Source organism: Manis pentadactyla, chromosome 5 (genome assembly GCF_030020395.1).
Source record: "Manis pentadactyla isolate mManPen7 chromosome 5, mManPen7.hap1, whole genome shotgun sequence".
In the NCBI taxonomy this organism is placed as follows: domain Eukaryota; kingdom Metazoa; phylum Chordata; class Mammalia; order Pholidota; family Manidae; genus Manis; species Manis pentadactyla.
The window spans coordinates 53960191-53975542 of record NC_080023.1 but is presented as its reverse complement, the minus strand read 5'-3'; the positions used below and the strand labels follow the sequence as shown (position 1 = coordinate 53975542).

The window sequence follows — 15352 nt, the reverse complement described above, 5'->3', positions numbered from 1 at the left end:
GAGGGTCAGCATTAAGTAAAACAATGTAAAATAGCACATAGTGCTTCACGCATAGCAAATCTTAAATACTTGCAAGTCTGTTTATTATGATTGCTTTTGTTCTATTTTGAATGCAGTGAAGATATATCAGGCTTACTAATACATTGAACTAAACTATAATACCTTTTATGGGATAGTAACCTTTCAGGGTATCTTATCAAGGTGATTCTGAATATCTTTTCTTCATGAATCCTTAGTAAAAACATCAGATGCAAGTAGAGATCTAGGGAGACACCAGCCACTTTCACCTTTTGAGGCCATAGCAGTTATTCCAAATGAGAAAGGCAAATAACAGGACATCCATTCTACTATTGATGTAGGCTTTTCTTGTCAAAGCAGTAAGTTTGAAGGAAAAAAACAAATCTAGTTTTCATGCAATGCCATGATCCAATGTAAGCATGCTAAAAGTGTTTATGTGCCAAGAAATCAATACATATAAGATCTCCTTTGAGACTGAGGCCCAGGCCAAATGACCCTCTTTGCCTTCTTTGATTAATCCTCATTAGACCAAAACATCACTTTGATTGTTGTCACTGGGGCTTCATTTTACAGCTGTTCATTCCTTCAAAGATATGTAATAAATACTATTAAACAACTGTGAGAAAGATGGCTGCTATTTAAGGTGATGAATACAAAGGATTTTGCATTCTGCATTCTCAGTCATTTAAAACAAGGAATTAGCTATCTTGGGTAGGAGGTTACATAATTACTGACCACAGTGAAGTGTCCTAGGTTTTCTTTGACATAACTAGTTTAAATAGTGTCCCTTTATCCCAATATGTATACTTAGAGTTGTAAAATAATTTGTGCTAGTTTTTCATTCAGAAAATACTGCCATGGTGTTGACTGACATAAATTGTAAGCTATGGATACCTTTAGAAGGAAAACCAAATCACTTCTTGGGAAAAGACAAGATCAGTTCTGAAGCCTGACTCTCCTTGGACACTGGGTAGGATTTTAGATTGGAGATGTGTGTGTGGAGGGTAGAGTAGTGTTAACTATTTTTGGGGGGTGGGACTTTTGTACAATGGAGTGACAGACATAAAAACATAGAGGTCTGAGGCAATTTAGGGAACAGTGAATTTAAAATTTTTGTGTAAAATTAAATTTAAAAAATTTGGTTAAGCCCTTTGTAGAAGGCTTCCAATGCTAGGCTAAAGAAATTAGTAATTTTGTAGTAAACAGTAAATAACTGGAGCTAGATAAATAGGGAAGTAACAGAAATGCAAAGGATATGGAAAAGAAGGGAACTTTAAAATCTTCTCCAAATCTTTCATTTTACTGATGAGGATACTGAGGCCCATAAAAGTAAAGCAATAAAAGCTCAAAGCCTCATTAAACTGCCTATGTCTCATATCAGCATTATTATGTATTCCTATGCTTTAGACAACTTAGTTGATACTCTGTTTAGATATTTTAATTAATTCAACTTAAAATTTGGGGGGAAGAGCTTACATTTTGAATGATCTTCAAATAGAAACATAAATTTTAACTTTGCATTTCACTGTGAGGCTTCTTGCCAAACTGCAAAGACATATTCACAGTCATTCCTCTTAATTTGCTTCATACATTTCGAGCACCTTATAATAGAGAGAAGCTGCTTTTAGATTTCTGGTGCCAAAACATTTCAGGAAAAACAAAAATCAAAGATAAGCTTCTACCTCTTTACAAAATTGCATCACTTCTGCCTTATTCTTTCATCTTTATTGTAAATCTTTAAACAAAAAAAACAAATGTCACCAGCTAAAGATAATGAGAAATTTATCATGAAACAAAAAGGACTCTAGATGTCCAAGCTGGTTAGCCAACTCACCTTTATTAGGTGTGAATGCAAACCCACTGTTCACAGTAGTTACTATACACCAAATTAAAGGAGATACCTTCTTTCTAAATCACACTTTTTTGTAGATGCTTTATTTGCAGTCTTTTAAAAAAATGCTAGTATACTAAAATTGTATACTAGTACACATTATCTCTTTGAAAGAACGTGTCTGAAAAATTGCATACTAGCTAGTACACTTTATCTCTTTAAAAGAATGAATGAGGAAATTGAAGAAAAATACTAAATTAAGCAGACATAATACAGGTGAAGTACAGAAAGTTAATTGTCTTAAACTGTTTTTCTTAATTATGTTTCAATGCAGTATAACACAAGAAATTAAAATAATTAATTTTGTAAAACCCTGAAATTATTTGACACGGGCTAATTCCACTGGAATTAGTGGCACATATCTGCATACCATGTAATTTCTAAAATAATAAAAAAACATTCTATCATTGAATTAATTTATCACATCTTAAAGTAACTGGTACACTACAAATCTCAATAAGCCAAAATCGTTGACTCCTTGAAATCTCAGTCATAGCTACTGTCTATTTAGAAATTCTACAATTAACTTCTGAAGAATATGTTGACTAATTATCCCATTCCAGCCGCCCAGGTATTGGAAGAATAGAAAGAACAGCAGTAAGCGATCTGGGTGTTTAAGAAACTAGCCATGGACGAGCGCAGCCTGCGAATGTGTGGCTATGTGACAAGGCTGTTGGCGCCACAAGCCTGTGATGGGCAGTAGGCAGTACGCCAAGCCCAGGGACCAGCTTCTCTGAAGGCTGCCGGCTGAGCCTTGGGCCGATTTCCCTTCCGCCTCCCGGGAGCCCCGGTCCTCGCAGGAGTCGTCAGGAGGATTCTTCGCCCTAATTATCCGGGGAGGAAGGCGCGCCTTCCCGGAGACCGCTAGGCAACACTCACCACGGCAGCCTCCGGATTACTTCCCTCCGTGGTTGTGCGACTTGGTCTAAGCAACTCGCACTTACAGTAGATCCTCACCGGCGAGGGCGAGCGGCGGAGGGCGGGGGAGCCGCGGAGAGGAGGAGGGCGGGGTGGGAGGCGCGGAGCGCGGGGGCGGAGGAGGCGACGGAGCCCCAGACACAGCAGGAGCGCGTCGTGGCCGTGCAGTCTCCGCCGCGCCTTCACCGCCGCGCGCGCCGCCTCCTCCGCGAGCAGCGGGAACCGCAGCGGCTCCCGGCCGCCGCCGCCAGGACCTCCTCGCGTCGGCGCTCAGCCGCAGCTATTTCCTTCTGCCGGCCTCTTTGAACTCTCGGGATCTTCTCCTCTCGCCTCTCTACGTGTTCACCCTACGCTGTATTTTCACTCCTCTTCCTTTATCCTTAGGCACCCTGCTTTTTTCTCCCTTTTTTGAGGATTTCTTCTTGACTTACAATGACTTGTCTTCTTACCCTCGTCCATTGCAGCCCTGAAGACTGAAAAGGGACCCTTCTCTTCCCCCCCAGTGGCATTTAAAAGACCGCAGTCCTTGGAAGTCTTAAGCAAAGGAAAAGGACGCGGGACCTTCTGGACACCCGTGAGTCCAGTCCGGAACTGCACTACCACCATAACTAGTATTTCATTTAACCCCACGGGAAAGGACGCAGGAGCCGGAAACAAACTTCAGCCTTCTCAGAGGATCCGTGGTCCCCGCATCTGGAGCAGCCGCGCGCCCCAAGGCGGAGGACCCCACGGGGACCGGCGGGGCCGCGAGCTTCCCTTGCCCCCCGCGCGAGGTCGGAGCCACGGACTGAGCCGCGCGGGACAGCGGCGGCGGAGGCGGCAGAAAAAGATGCGGGGCTCGCGGCCCCCTGGTGCGGGACGCCGGCGGCCCCCGGGCGGTGGCGGCGAGCCCCCCATTGCCCCTGCGTCTCTGGCCGGCTGCTACTCCGCACCTCGCAGGGCGCCCCTCTGGACGTGCCTGCTCCTGTGCGCCGCGCTCCAGACCCTGCTGGCCAGCCCCAGCAACGAAGGTAGAGCGGTGGGCGTGGGGGCCGGCGACCCGGGGCGGGGGGCGAGGCGGGGCCTGTGAGTGCGGCGCCGAGCACGCTGAACGCTGCTGCCGCGGACCAACCTCACTCCGTCTCGGATGGACGTTGGTGGTGCGCTTTCGCTAGCCTTTCCGCTCGCTCTCAGCTGTCCCTGGTTGCATTGTTTGACATTAGCTGCGGAGTGCAGGGCGGGGAACCTGCTCGTGGACAGAGGCGGCTGGGTGGGGGTGGGGGCTCCCTGGGCAGTGGGAAGCCAGCGAAAGCGAGGGGTCTGAGACCCGCGCCCGGAGGCTGGGTGCGGCTGGGTCTCACTTGAGGCGCGTGGAGAAGTGACATGTCGGGCTTAAAGGAGTGGGAACTATTTGAAGCGCAGCGACAAGGAAGTCGAGAGCAGTGGGGGTTTTAGAAACCGTTATTTGAGGCTGCTCATGGGAAACGTTGCGAGGGTAGCTGGATGCTTTTATTTTGGGGGAAAGTGCCTTCTGGGAGCTGTTATTTAGAGCATCACCAGCTGCTATTCTGGGGTGGGTGGCAAGAGCTGTCATTTCTCCAGGGAGGGGGATGGCGAAGTACCGAAGGCGCCCCACACTGTGGGGTGCCCTTCCCTCTGGGGAGCTCATAATCACACTGAGGCGAAAGTGGAAGGGGGCGGGAGGTGGGATGCCGCGGGAGGCGGCGTGGGGAGGTTGTGGGGGGAGTGTCGCTGCCAGGAAGTTGCCGGTGGAGCACACGCGGGCGTGTCTGTGCCTCGGTGAGGGAAAAGCCCCGCGAGGGTCCCCCCACCGGATCTGGGAGTCCCCAGCCCCCTCCCCACCCCCAATCCTGCGCCCCGGCCCCAGAATACTATCCGCGCCCTCCCCGGGAGAGCAGGGCCGCCACGCGAGCAGCACCTGCGCGGCACCCGCCCTCCCGGAGCGGGGCTCCGCCGCCAGCCCGGCCCTGCTGGGCCAGCCTCGGCCTCCGGCCCGCCCCGGCCGCACTCGCCCATCTCACACACCCGCGCTGCGCGGCGCATCCTTCTAGGGTGGCGCCGCGTCTCAGGTCCAGAGACGGGCAGCCCCACCACGAAAACCTGGAAAACCCGGAAAACCCTACCCCTTCGGCTGCAAGGCTGGGGTTTCCGTTTGGGGCTCTGGATGACACGAGTGAGGCGCGGAACCTTAAAATATTCCTTCCACTCCTGGGGCAGGGGACGCTGGACGGGAAGGATGAGGCCGCAGCGGCGAAGTCGTGTGTGTCCTCGTGACTTGCCTGGGCTGTGTGGAGGTGGAAGGCGCTGAGCTGGTTTCGGAGCGCTGCCAGCTCGGTAGGAGCCATGTGAAAGCAGGGCAGATCCGGACGACCCATCCCACCCCAGAACTTCGCTTTAACGCCTGAATTTATTTTTTAAAATCTGATTTGAGAATGACATGTAACTCGCCCTAGCAATCATCCATCCATCTGCAATCTCCCATGCTTAACCCCCGCGCTCTGAATTTTTTCCCTTCCCGATAAAGTTGAAAAAGTGTTTTCTGAGGTCGTAGTCCTTTTATTGACATCTCATGTTAAATTCATTATATTAGAAGTCCGGAGGTTTATGACAGGTTTAGGAGTTCTTTTATTAACTGTCTTATTTCACCAGAATCCTGCTTTGGATTTAAAGAATATTAGTAATAATAACAGTAATGCCATTCATTCTTTCGTGTCCCCATTATGCTTCAGGTTGTTCTTGTTTTTGTTTTCCCCAGGTGCAATGGGGGAAGCGGTTTATGTAGAGATGAAAGGGATGTAACTCTTGGTTAGAGAATGGGAAGAAATGAAGTCTCAGGGAGGGTGACGCTGTATGCGAACAGGAAGGAGTCAAGACCTTGCAAAGAGGAAGAGGCTGAAGGAAATGGAAGGAAGCAAGGAAAAAGTGCCGGTCTCCTAAGGAGTTGGAAGCAGAGTTCGAATCTTGTGGAAGGTAGACAGGCTGATATTACAAAGTTAACCCCCACAGGCTGTATTGTCCTTACCCCAGCTAGTCGAACACACAGCAAAACTTGCACTTAGCCATGAGACAAAAGTTGTAGGGGTCTAGCCAAAAATGAGTGGTACTCTGAAGACACTAAAAATAAAAGCGTGTCTGCTGTTTGGGGACACATTTTGTAACATGTTACTATTATACATATGTATGTATGACTTCATCTCATTCATCCCACCTCTGCCCAACACAGTTTTCCATCTTACTATTGGTCTCATCCCATACCTTCATTTCTGCTCTGTTAAATTTATGGTTCTTCTCTTCTTTTTCTTTCTCCATGATGTGTTACTATAAGTTGAACAATAAGAATATATTGAGATATTTATAACAGCAGAGTTAGTTTGTTTAAAGATTTATATTTGAGTTCTTAATGTTGGTAATTGCTTATTTGTGGAGGGGCTTTGGAAGATGAAGGACAGAAAGATTTGATCTTTGCACTAAATCCTTTAAGAACTTGTTTTCATATACTTTGCTTTCTGCAACATATAGATGCTCAGTGATTTTCCAGGCTGTAGTGTATATACGTGTTATAAATGTGTGTAATGTGAATTCTCCCATTATGTGAGCAATAACTTCAGGGTACATAGAAATAAATGTGAGTTTACATTGATAACTGACTGATATTCTAGTCATTGTTAAAATGTATTGTTGGTAGACATAAATAAGCAAAATTGAACAGAAAAAGCTAAACATATATCTAGAATCCTGCACTGATATGAAATGAATGTCAGAATATGTTGGATAAAAGACAGCAGCAGGAAAATTTACTCTTTAGTCTGAATTTTTAGGTAAGATAAATATATCTTTAGTTGTCTTATTACATATGTTAGGCATACATTACATGTGGAAGAAACCTCTGAACTATAGTATATATATATATGACTTTTTTATTATAGAATGTGGCACATTTAGCAAGAAACATCTTAGATTGATCAAGCAGGACAAATATAAGCAGGTATATCAACAAGTGAACATTTTAACATTTAATAAGTAAAGGGAGCATGTCCACTGTTATGAATATTGGAGGTGGCCCTGAACTTATTCAGTAACTGCCACTTTTTGCTGTCTGGAGATATATTTGTAAACAAGCATTATTTGACAAGTGCTTTTCGCAGCAGGGATTCTTGGCCAATTACTGCTTGAACAGCTCTGCATTGAAAATGATTCACCCACAGTGAATCAAGCTTAATTCATTGAAGCTACAGTCAGTAATGTCCCAGTAAAGTGCTTCTGACAGTTCTCAGCAGTTTGTATTTGAAAAATCCAGTTTCTTTGAATGTTTTGTACGTTTGAGAATATGGGAGGAGGGACTCTGGGGAGAAAACACACAGCCCCATAAGAGGAAAAACTTGGGGGCTAAACTATTTGAAAAAGTCATAAAATTGTAGATAATGTCAGTGGAAAGAAAGAAAAGGGGAAAAGTTTGTTTTAGGGGTTTTCTTGGTTTATAATAGGACCAGTCCATAAAACAGATTGGAGGACATAATGGATTTGTAAAACTAAATGGCTTTGTTTTGTGGCCTTGTCATCCTGTTGTAATTCATTTCCTTTTAGATAAAGACCAAGACCCCACAGGACAGGGACAGTAAAATCATTCCCTCACCAGGACACTACTAAAAAAAAAAAAAAAAAAAGAATCATTACCCTATTTGAACCATACATTGCTGGAAATACAAGAGACTATGAAGAATTTTGGCTTTTGCTTTTTAAACCGTGAGAGGAGGGCACAGGGTTGAGTCTTGAAATTTTAAGCTTTCTTTCTTTTTTTTTTTCTGAACTACAGAAAGATCTTGGGTGACAGGGTAACAGTTAAGAGGATTTCATTTCCTCACATAAAACAGAGAAGAGAGTGGACAATTCCTGCATTTACAATGGAAATCTCTCCTTTGATTGAAAATATTCTTGTAATATTGCCACTTGTAAATACTTATCAATTTAAATAGTAAATACTATTTTTATTTCAGTCCACATTGGATATAATAGGCATGAGAAAAGAGTTCATTTTTTTATACTTAGAAATGTATTACTTACCATTACTCATATGATTAATTCTCTACTCTACAAAATGTGATCATTTAGAGTATTTCTGAATAAAATGTCAAAATGAGATGATACAGCTTTATATATATAAACAAACAGCCACTAACTAATCAAACATTAGACTATTCATTATCACTACTGTTGACAAATGGCTATGGTTTAGTTATTGTCATTATATTTTGGTGATTGACTTAACTACCTAAATCTCCTTGTTTGGAGTGATTTTTAATGTATTTGCTTGAATGACTAATTTCTCTTGCATTTGGGAAAAAACCTTTCTACCTTTGACTGTAAAAATAGAGCTCACGATTATATTAACTAACTATAGCTATTTTTCCCCTTGTGAGTCAAACTTACTGTTCTTTGTTAAAAAGAAAAATGTGCTGTTAATATCTTGATGAAATAATTATTGTAAAAAGTATTGCTAACTTTGTACTTCATTTTTTCAATCTAAATTAGATATATTCCATTTTACTAATGGAGTGTTTGAATATGTTAGAGAGATACTTAATTATTCAAAGATAGTTATGGCATTTTTAACAATCTTAAAATTGTTTTAGTTGTTTTCATAAAGCATCAAAATTTACTAAAATTTGAATGTCCATCCTTGCTTATAAATCGTTAAAAATCAATTGCAGTACTTGTCCCTTTTTTCTTTTCAGAAAGAGTGAATTTTGACTATAAAAGCAATATAAGAGCTTTTATATATACATATAAGGTAACAATTTATATTACAGACTCAGACGATTTTGCTATTCTAATGTCTCTTGTGAGTATGTATCTATAGACCTAGAATAGCTCATACTGAACTGCTCTACTGGGTAAATACATATTTAGTTACTTTATCTAAAATGATATAATCATTTGGTTAGGTGGTAGTGATTTCTCCAAAGGAATTTTCTAATCTACAGTATATATAAATATACCTAATGGTATTTTTAAGTGACATCAAAAATTTATCATATGCTCTATTCCAGACAAAGTGGTACACTCATATTTCTATGGATGCATATAAAGGTAGCAAAAAATTAAAATGAGTTCTACAGGCTTTGTAAACAAATATTAAAATAATTCATATTTACAAAAAGCTTAATACTAAATATCCTTAAAGTAATAAACAAAATTTTTTTTTGGTGAGATGTGTTTGTTATAAGAAATAGTTAAATAACAGGAGAATCTCTGATGTAGTCATAATAATTTTTAAAACACTGCATAGAAATTAGAAAACTGGGAGATTTAACAGTTATTTACATGAAAATCTTGTCTGGATTATTGGTTCCATTGAAAATATTTAAATAAAAATGTATGAACTTCCAAAACAATTGCATGAGTACTGAGGGGAGTCTCCTTTTTTTACATATTTACTTTTCACTTTTTAGTTTCTGACTTCCCAGACATTTGTTTATTTAGAAGTAATGAAATAGATTTTAAAGTGTTTAAACAAGACAAAATTTTATTTTTAAGAAAGAAAGTGAAATTTTTAAATTCAGATTTTGGACAACAGCTTATCTTTGAGAATTCATTTGTTAACATATACAAAGCATCGTAATGAAGAATTTGCCACAGAAACAGTAGAAGAAACAATGCCATAAACTATGCTATAAAAGAGCTCTTTATAAATCAACTTATAAGTAATGCTAGAGGTAATCTTGAGTATTAAAACTTTATTGGAATTTACATCTTTCTTCTGACATAGGTTTCTGACACTATACAGATTTCATATATAATCCTTAAATGAATGAACTTACTCATTCCACGTATTCCTATCACATAAAATCAAGGTGGCTCTAATTTGAAATTCATATTACAATAACAATTACAAACACTTAATGATTTAAAATGTGATTTTAATTAGTGAGTTTTATGAGATAGAGATATTTAAATTTTTTCTTTTAGCTTATTTCATTACCATCTTTATTCTGACCTGGTATTATCTGTTAGTGTAAAGCAGAAAATAAATATAGAAAAAGAAAAAGTGCAATAAAGTACTTAAGATTTTGAATTATGTCTGGGGAAATGTGTGTTAATTTTGTGGTCTTGCTCTTTTTTGTTGTTTTCCAAAAGTGCAGATTTTCCATCTAGTAACTCTAATAAGAATCTGTGGTGTTACAAAGTCATAAAACTAATTTTGTAGGAGTCATAGGTTTTGAAAACTATGGTTAATATGATGATGTTTATTAACTGCCAATTAATGTTAGTGATTTTTTGAATGAATTTTTATCAGTGACTTAAAGAAACCATGAGTCATTTCTACTATTTAAAAATTGCCAGGAAATCCCCTAAAAAAAAAAATGCTTGTGAGCCTTACCTTTAGAGTTTTTACCATTTATGATGTATTCTTATTTAAAAAAAACTAGTAGGTTCTGTTCATAATTAATCTTTATCCTATATTTCTTATAGGTCCCACAGCCTTTAGTCTTTGATCAGCTTATGTGTTACTTTATTAATATCATTCAAATAGTTTATTACACTATTGGAAAACATACAAAACTTTTTGATCAAAAATTGCCCCTGGGTCATGCATTCTTTCCTCTGTCTCCCAGCACCCAGTGTGTACGGCTTTAAACTGTGGTGCATTTACTAAGCAGAGCACAGTAACTTGGTGTTATGTGCACATGTTTTGGGGTGAGTGAAAAGGTCATTGTGAGGCTGGAAGAAAGAGGGGAGCCACGTCAAGGTGACATCATTAAAACTTGATATTAATAAAATTGCTTGGGTTTTATTTCTTATATTATTTTTTAAAAATACCATACCTACATACACACATACACACACACAAATTATAATTTGAAGTTTGTTTTACATGACTCTGAAGATGTAAATCCCAGCCTAAAGAATGAGTAACTCTTTAGTTCCTTTTATATCATCCATTTACAATTTTTTTCTTCCTTCTACTTCTCTGTAAACCTCACTGTTTTGTTTAGACATGCCAAGTACTTGTGGCATTAGACACCCTTCAGATTAAATAATTGGGATTTAAGTGCCTGTGATGATTCTAATTCTGTTTTAGTTGCTGGACTATTGCCCAGGCTCTCTTCTCCATCCATCACACATCTTCAGTTCTAACTAAACTGGGCCCACAACTCTGTTGAGTAAATGATTCTCATAATAATAATCAGAGCCAAAACCTGAGAGTTGAAATATTTTACATATGCTTGGTGAGAAAATGTTCCTACTTGGAAACATGTTTTGGGCTAAGTATTGGACGATTTAGAGAAAATACAGTCTGTTCTTTTACTCAGGGAAGGGTAGTGTCTTTTTCTCCTATAATAATTTCGCACTCTTATTTTTATCTGCCACATCTCCCTTCCCAGTCCCCTTCCTTCTCTTAATTTCTCCCTCCTTCACTTCCTTCTTTTTACTCCCCCCCCCCCACCTCTCCTGTCAGACACTCCTTCATACAAACTCAAGACAAAATAAGAGGATAAGAGCCTAGCCTGTTATGTTACAACACTCCCAAGGAAGTTGGGATTTCAGATTGGGTGAAAAGATACTGTAGTCTTCTGTTAAATCATGGGACCCAGTCTGTAAAGATAAAGAGTAGATTGTATGAAACTAAGTCATACTTATTTTTTTACTTAATTCATAGATCAGAAGTACAAGAGTTTAAGGTGACTGTTAGTTTTTCATTTCTTGTAAAACAGTCAGTTATTTACTCTGCAGTGTTGGTACTTTCCTGTTCCAGGATGCTCTGTTAATGTCTTCTCTGTGGAAAGACAAATTCAGTAGGCAGATCCGGCTGGCAGCAGCCCAGCCCAGCAGTGCCCAGCAGAAGCTCTCCGTGAGCCAAGTTCAGCTTTCACGCAGGGCCCTCATCTTGTGTGTTGGCTGGACAGGTGAGGCAGACCTCCTGTCCTGTGGGGGGTGACAGTGGACTCTCTGCTCTCGCAAGTTTTCACTCTAGGCAGTGCAGTGAGTCTCCTATAAGGGGTTGCAATCAGCCTTCTGAGAAACATAGAAAGAACTTGAAAACTGCCGTGCCTGAAGAATTTTAACCATGTCTAGTTTCAAACTATCATATTGATTTTTCTGGAAGTGGGAGGGGGTGGCGGCCAATGACAGAATCATTTAATCTTGCATATGTGCAGTCACTTTTTTAAAATTTAAGCCTGTGAAACAAAGTAGAGAAAGGATTAAGTACTATGCAACTACAGAAAAATAAACAAACAAAAACTCCAACTTTGAAATTCAAGAACAAACTAGCTTTGTTTGTTTTGGCTTATCTCCATCAATTAAGTCCATAGGTCTAAGTCCTGTGAACAGTCATTTAGTTGTTTTTTTATTAAATTAAGTTCATATATTTTTTTAAAATTTGGCACTACCTACTTTACATAATTGGTGTGGAGAGCAAACAAAATGAAACCACTTTCAAATTTGTAAGCGTCACGCAAATGTTAAGTGGTGGGGCTGAAGACGTTGACAACCCAGCACAGTCCATGGATGTAGAAGCACCACTTGCTGAGTGATGATCAGGGTGTATGACAGCACTGGGTGAGGCAGTTCTGTGGATTTAAACTTATCTTATTTGAGGAAACTTCCTTAACAAAAGGAAAACAAAAATATCTTATGCAAATGTAGCAAAAACATGGATTTAGTGAATACTAGTGCCTCAGTGGTGTGGAAGTGGCCCATGTGATTGAGGGCCTTGTAGGTTAATTTTAATTAACTTCACAATAATTGTGCCTCTCACTAGGTGGGTAGTGCAGAATGGGGAGATGTAAAGGGCATGAAATGAACTCTGCCACACATTAATGGTCGTGCCACTAATCATTCTTGAACCACCCACCTCAGATTCTACATAGTTACAATGAAGTGTTAATGCACACTCATGGGGTTGTTGTGAAAATAAAATAACAATGTATGTATATTGCCCAGTAAAATTCCTAGGGCAAAGCAGGTGTTAGTCTGGCAAATGTTAGTCTCTATATTTTCCCCACTACTAAGTATAGGCTATTTGAGATAAGTTTTTGAAATCAGGATTATCATCTTCCTTGCATGGGATGAATGAAGGGAATCTGGAAACAGAAGAACAATTTAACAAAAAGAGTTGCATATAAAAATTTTCCATAGAGCTATCCAAGGTAAAAATCACCAACATAATGTTTATCTAATTTTCTGCTGGTTTCCTCATGATTTAGTATTGACAGCTGGGATTTGATTAAAAAATAAAGGGAAAGCCATCAGAATAAAGATCACAAGTTGTAAATGTTGCATTTTACCTCATTATTCCCCAGGTCAAGGTTAGATGTTACTTATTAGCCACAAAACATGCCTAGAGATATCTTCAGATAGTTTAAGTATTTAATCCTAGGACAGTATGTTATCAGTTTTACCCTTTGTGTTTATATAGTCATTAAAATGATCTATAAGATGCTGCTGAAAGTGGATAGTTGAAAGAATTAAATCCTTAGAAGTTTCCTGAAACAGATATGACACTATAATCTGACACCACTGTTTTAGTCTGAAAGATACAATTTTCTGGTCTAGTCAATTATATTAGAATTTGAAATATTACTTGGAAATATCATTGGGTTTTTATATTTTCAGAAATCTTTTAATGTAATTCTGTGAGGGTTTATCTTTTTACATGAACATGAAACAGGTACAAGGAGGTTAGAGTATACTGTATTTAACTCTGCTTTTGAAATGTATTTGTTCATTTGTGTGCTCATGAGTACATGAACCTGTATATAATAATTATAGCTACCATTCATTATTGACATACAGTGTGCCAGACACTATTGTAAGTATTTTACATATATGTTGATTTAATTTCCTCAAACAGGAAATAAGTATTAGAATTAGTATTAGTATTAGTATTTTATACATGAGGGATGTGAGGCAAAGAGTGGTTAGATAACGTGCCCACAGTTACAAATCTGAATGTGGTGGAAATCTGCATTCAAATCCAGGTGGTCTGACTCTGGCATTGCTCTTACCAACCCTTCTGTAGTAGAAGAGACTGTTGAATGAAGTCCTCCAGATATTCACAGTCACTGTCCAAACAATGAGTCATTCCACAGACAGTGGGAAGTACAGTAAAAGTGTATACAAAACTTCATGTGGAGTCCAGGGGATATTTGCTTTCATGATCACTTGTAGGTCCAATTTTTTTCCCTCTTACTACATACTTGATCAGCTGCTTGTCCTCCGTCTCTCACACACTCATTTATCCCATGTTGAAACTCCCCTCTTCATTTCCCAGAACCCTACTAGTACAGAGCAAGTTCTCTTCCCACACATTACTTCCTTTCCATTTCAGGGCATGTATTCTTTCCCTTTTAAGTTGTTTTCTTTTACTTTGGCGTATAGGCAACCCAGTTCTCAATCCCTAGCCAAGGCTACACGTTCGACCTAGCTTTCTATACTCCAACACCCATTAAGATACTCTCCCAGAGAAGTGATGTCCCCAAGATATGTTGCTCCTGACTTCACTCCCTCTTATGAGAACACCTAACATCTATTCAAGAACAAGGAACTACTGAGATAATTCTAGTACATGGGGGTGAGGCTGAAGCACCCTGTGCACCCCAGAGACCAACACAGATTACATTAGAAGGGTAAGAGAAGTGGCTCCACATTGGCAGCTTTGCCCTGCCTCCAGGCCAGTGCACGTGAAGAAGTCTCCCCTAAGTCTCAGCTTCCTCCAGTGGGAACAGAAAACCCAGGGAGACAACTACCCCTGCTCCAGCATTGTGGGTCACTTTTCAGGAGACCCTAATTTGATTTCAGAACATAGAGATTTTGGGCATCCAGCCACTGGAAATCTGACTGTGACAGAGAACAGGGATGGGCTTAAAATAGCCAGCACACAGTTCTTGGCAGACAGAGTTCATACCTGTAATGTTCAAGTAATAATTCTAAGCACTGCCTTTGCTCATTTGTGGAACCAAGTCAGGGAGACACTCTGACCAGGGAATTCAGCAGTGTGCAGATCTGCCTGGTTCCAATCCTCAAAGAAGGAGTTTTGCTGGTTCAAGAGCCTGGTTTGGCTATACCCAGATAAGGAACTGAATTACAGTCACCCCATACCTCTACCCCACCTCTATGGAGAGTGTCTTCTGGCCCCATTTGGCCAGAAATTTACCATCTGGTAGCAACTCCTGGAAGTTGTGTGGCCTAACAGTGCTTGAGCTGAAAGATAGGTGGACATAGCTGATCACCCTGGAGCAAAGCCAGCGTTGGGCATGGAGTGTTCCCATGCTATATACAGGCATGGGGATTAAATCATAGCCAAGCCTGAGGGTATCTCCTGGCCCTTTCCAACTGGAGAGCATGCTTATCAAATTGAGAGTAGCCTAGAACAGTCCCCTCCCTCCTGCCCAGGCAAGGGACCTGAGACATAACTCCCTCCCTCTGTAGAGTGTCTACCAGCCCCATCCAACCAGAAAGGCTGGAGACAACTCCTGGAGGCTGTATGGCCCAGGAGCACTCAAGCTGAGATGTGGGAAAGCA

General features: G+C 40.5%; 1 protein-coding gene across 11 annotated transcripts in view; it reads left to right on the top strand.

Moving 5' to 3' along the window:
• The first annotated feature begins 2565 nt into the window (after window positions 1-2565).
• The window catches only part of EPHA5 (EPH receptor A5), a 368176-nt gene continuing 355389 nt past the window's right edge, over window positions 2566-15352 (top strand). For 4 of the 11 annotated variants that reach the window (XM_036918163.2, XM_036918161.2, XM_036918160.2 and 1 more), the window contains exon 1: window positions 2567-3837. In XM_036918163.2, the coding sequence (XP_036774058.1) occupies window positions 3657-3837 (181 nt within the window). In that variant the 5' untranslated portion in view covers window positions 2567-3656. Of the gene's footprint in view, window positions 3838-15352 lie in introns of all 11 variants that reach the window. The other 7 variants (XM_057502277.1, XM_036918159.2, XM_036918158.2 and 4 more) reach the window with 3 other exon arrangements.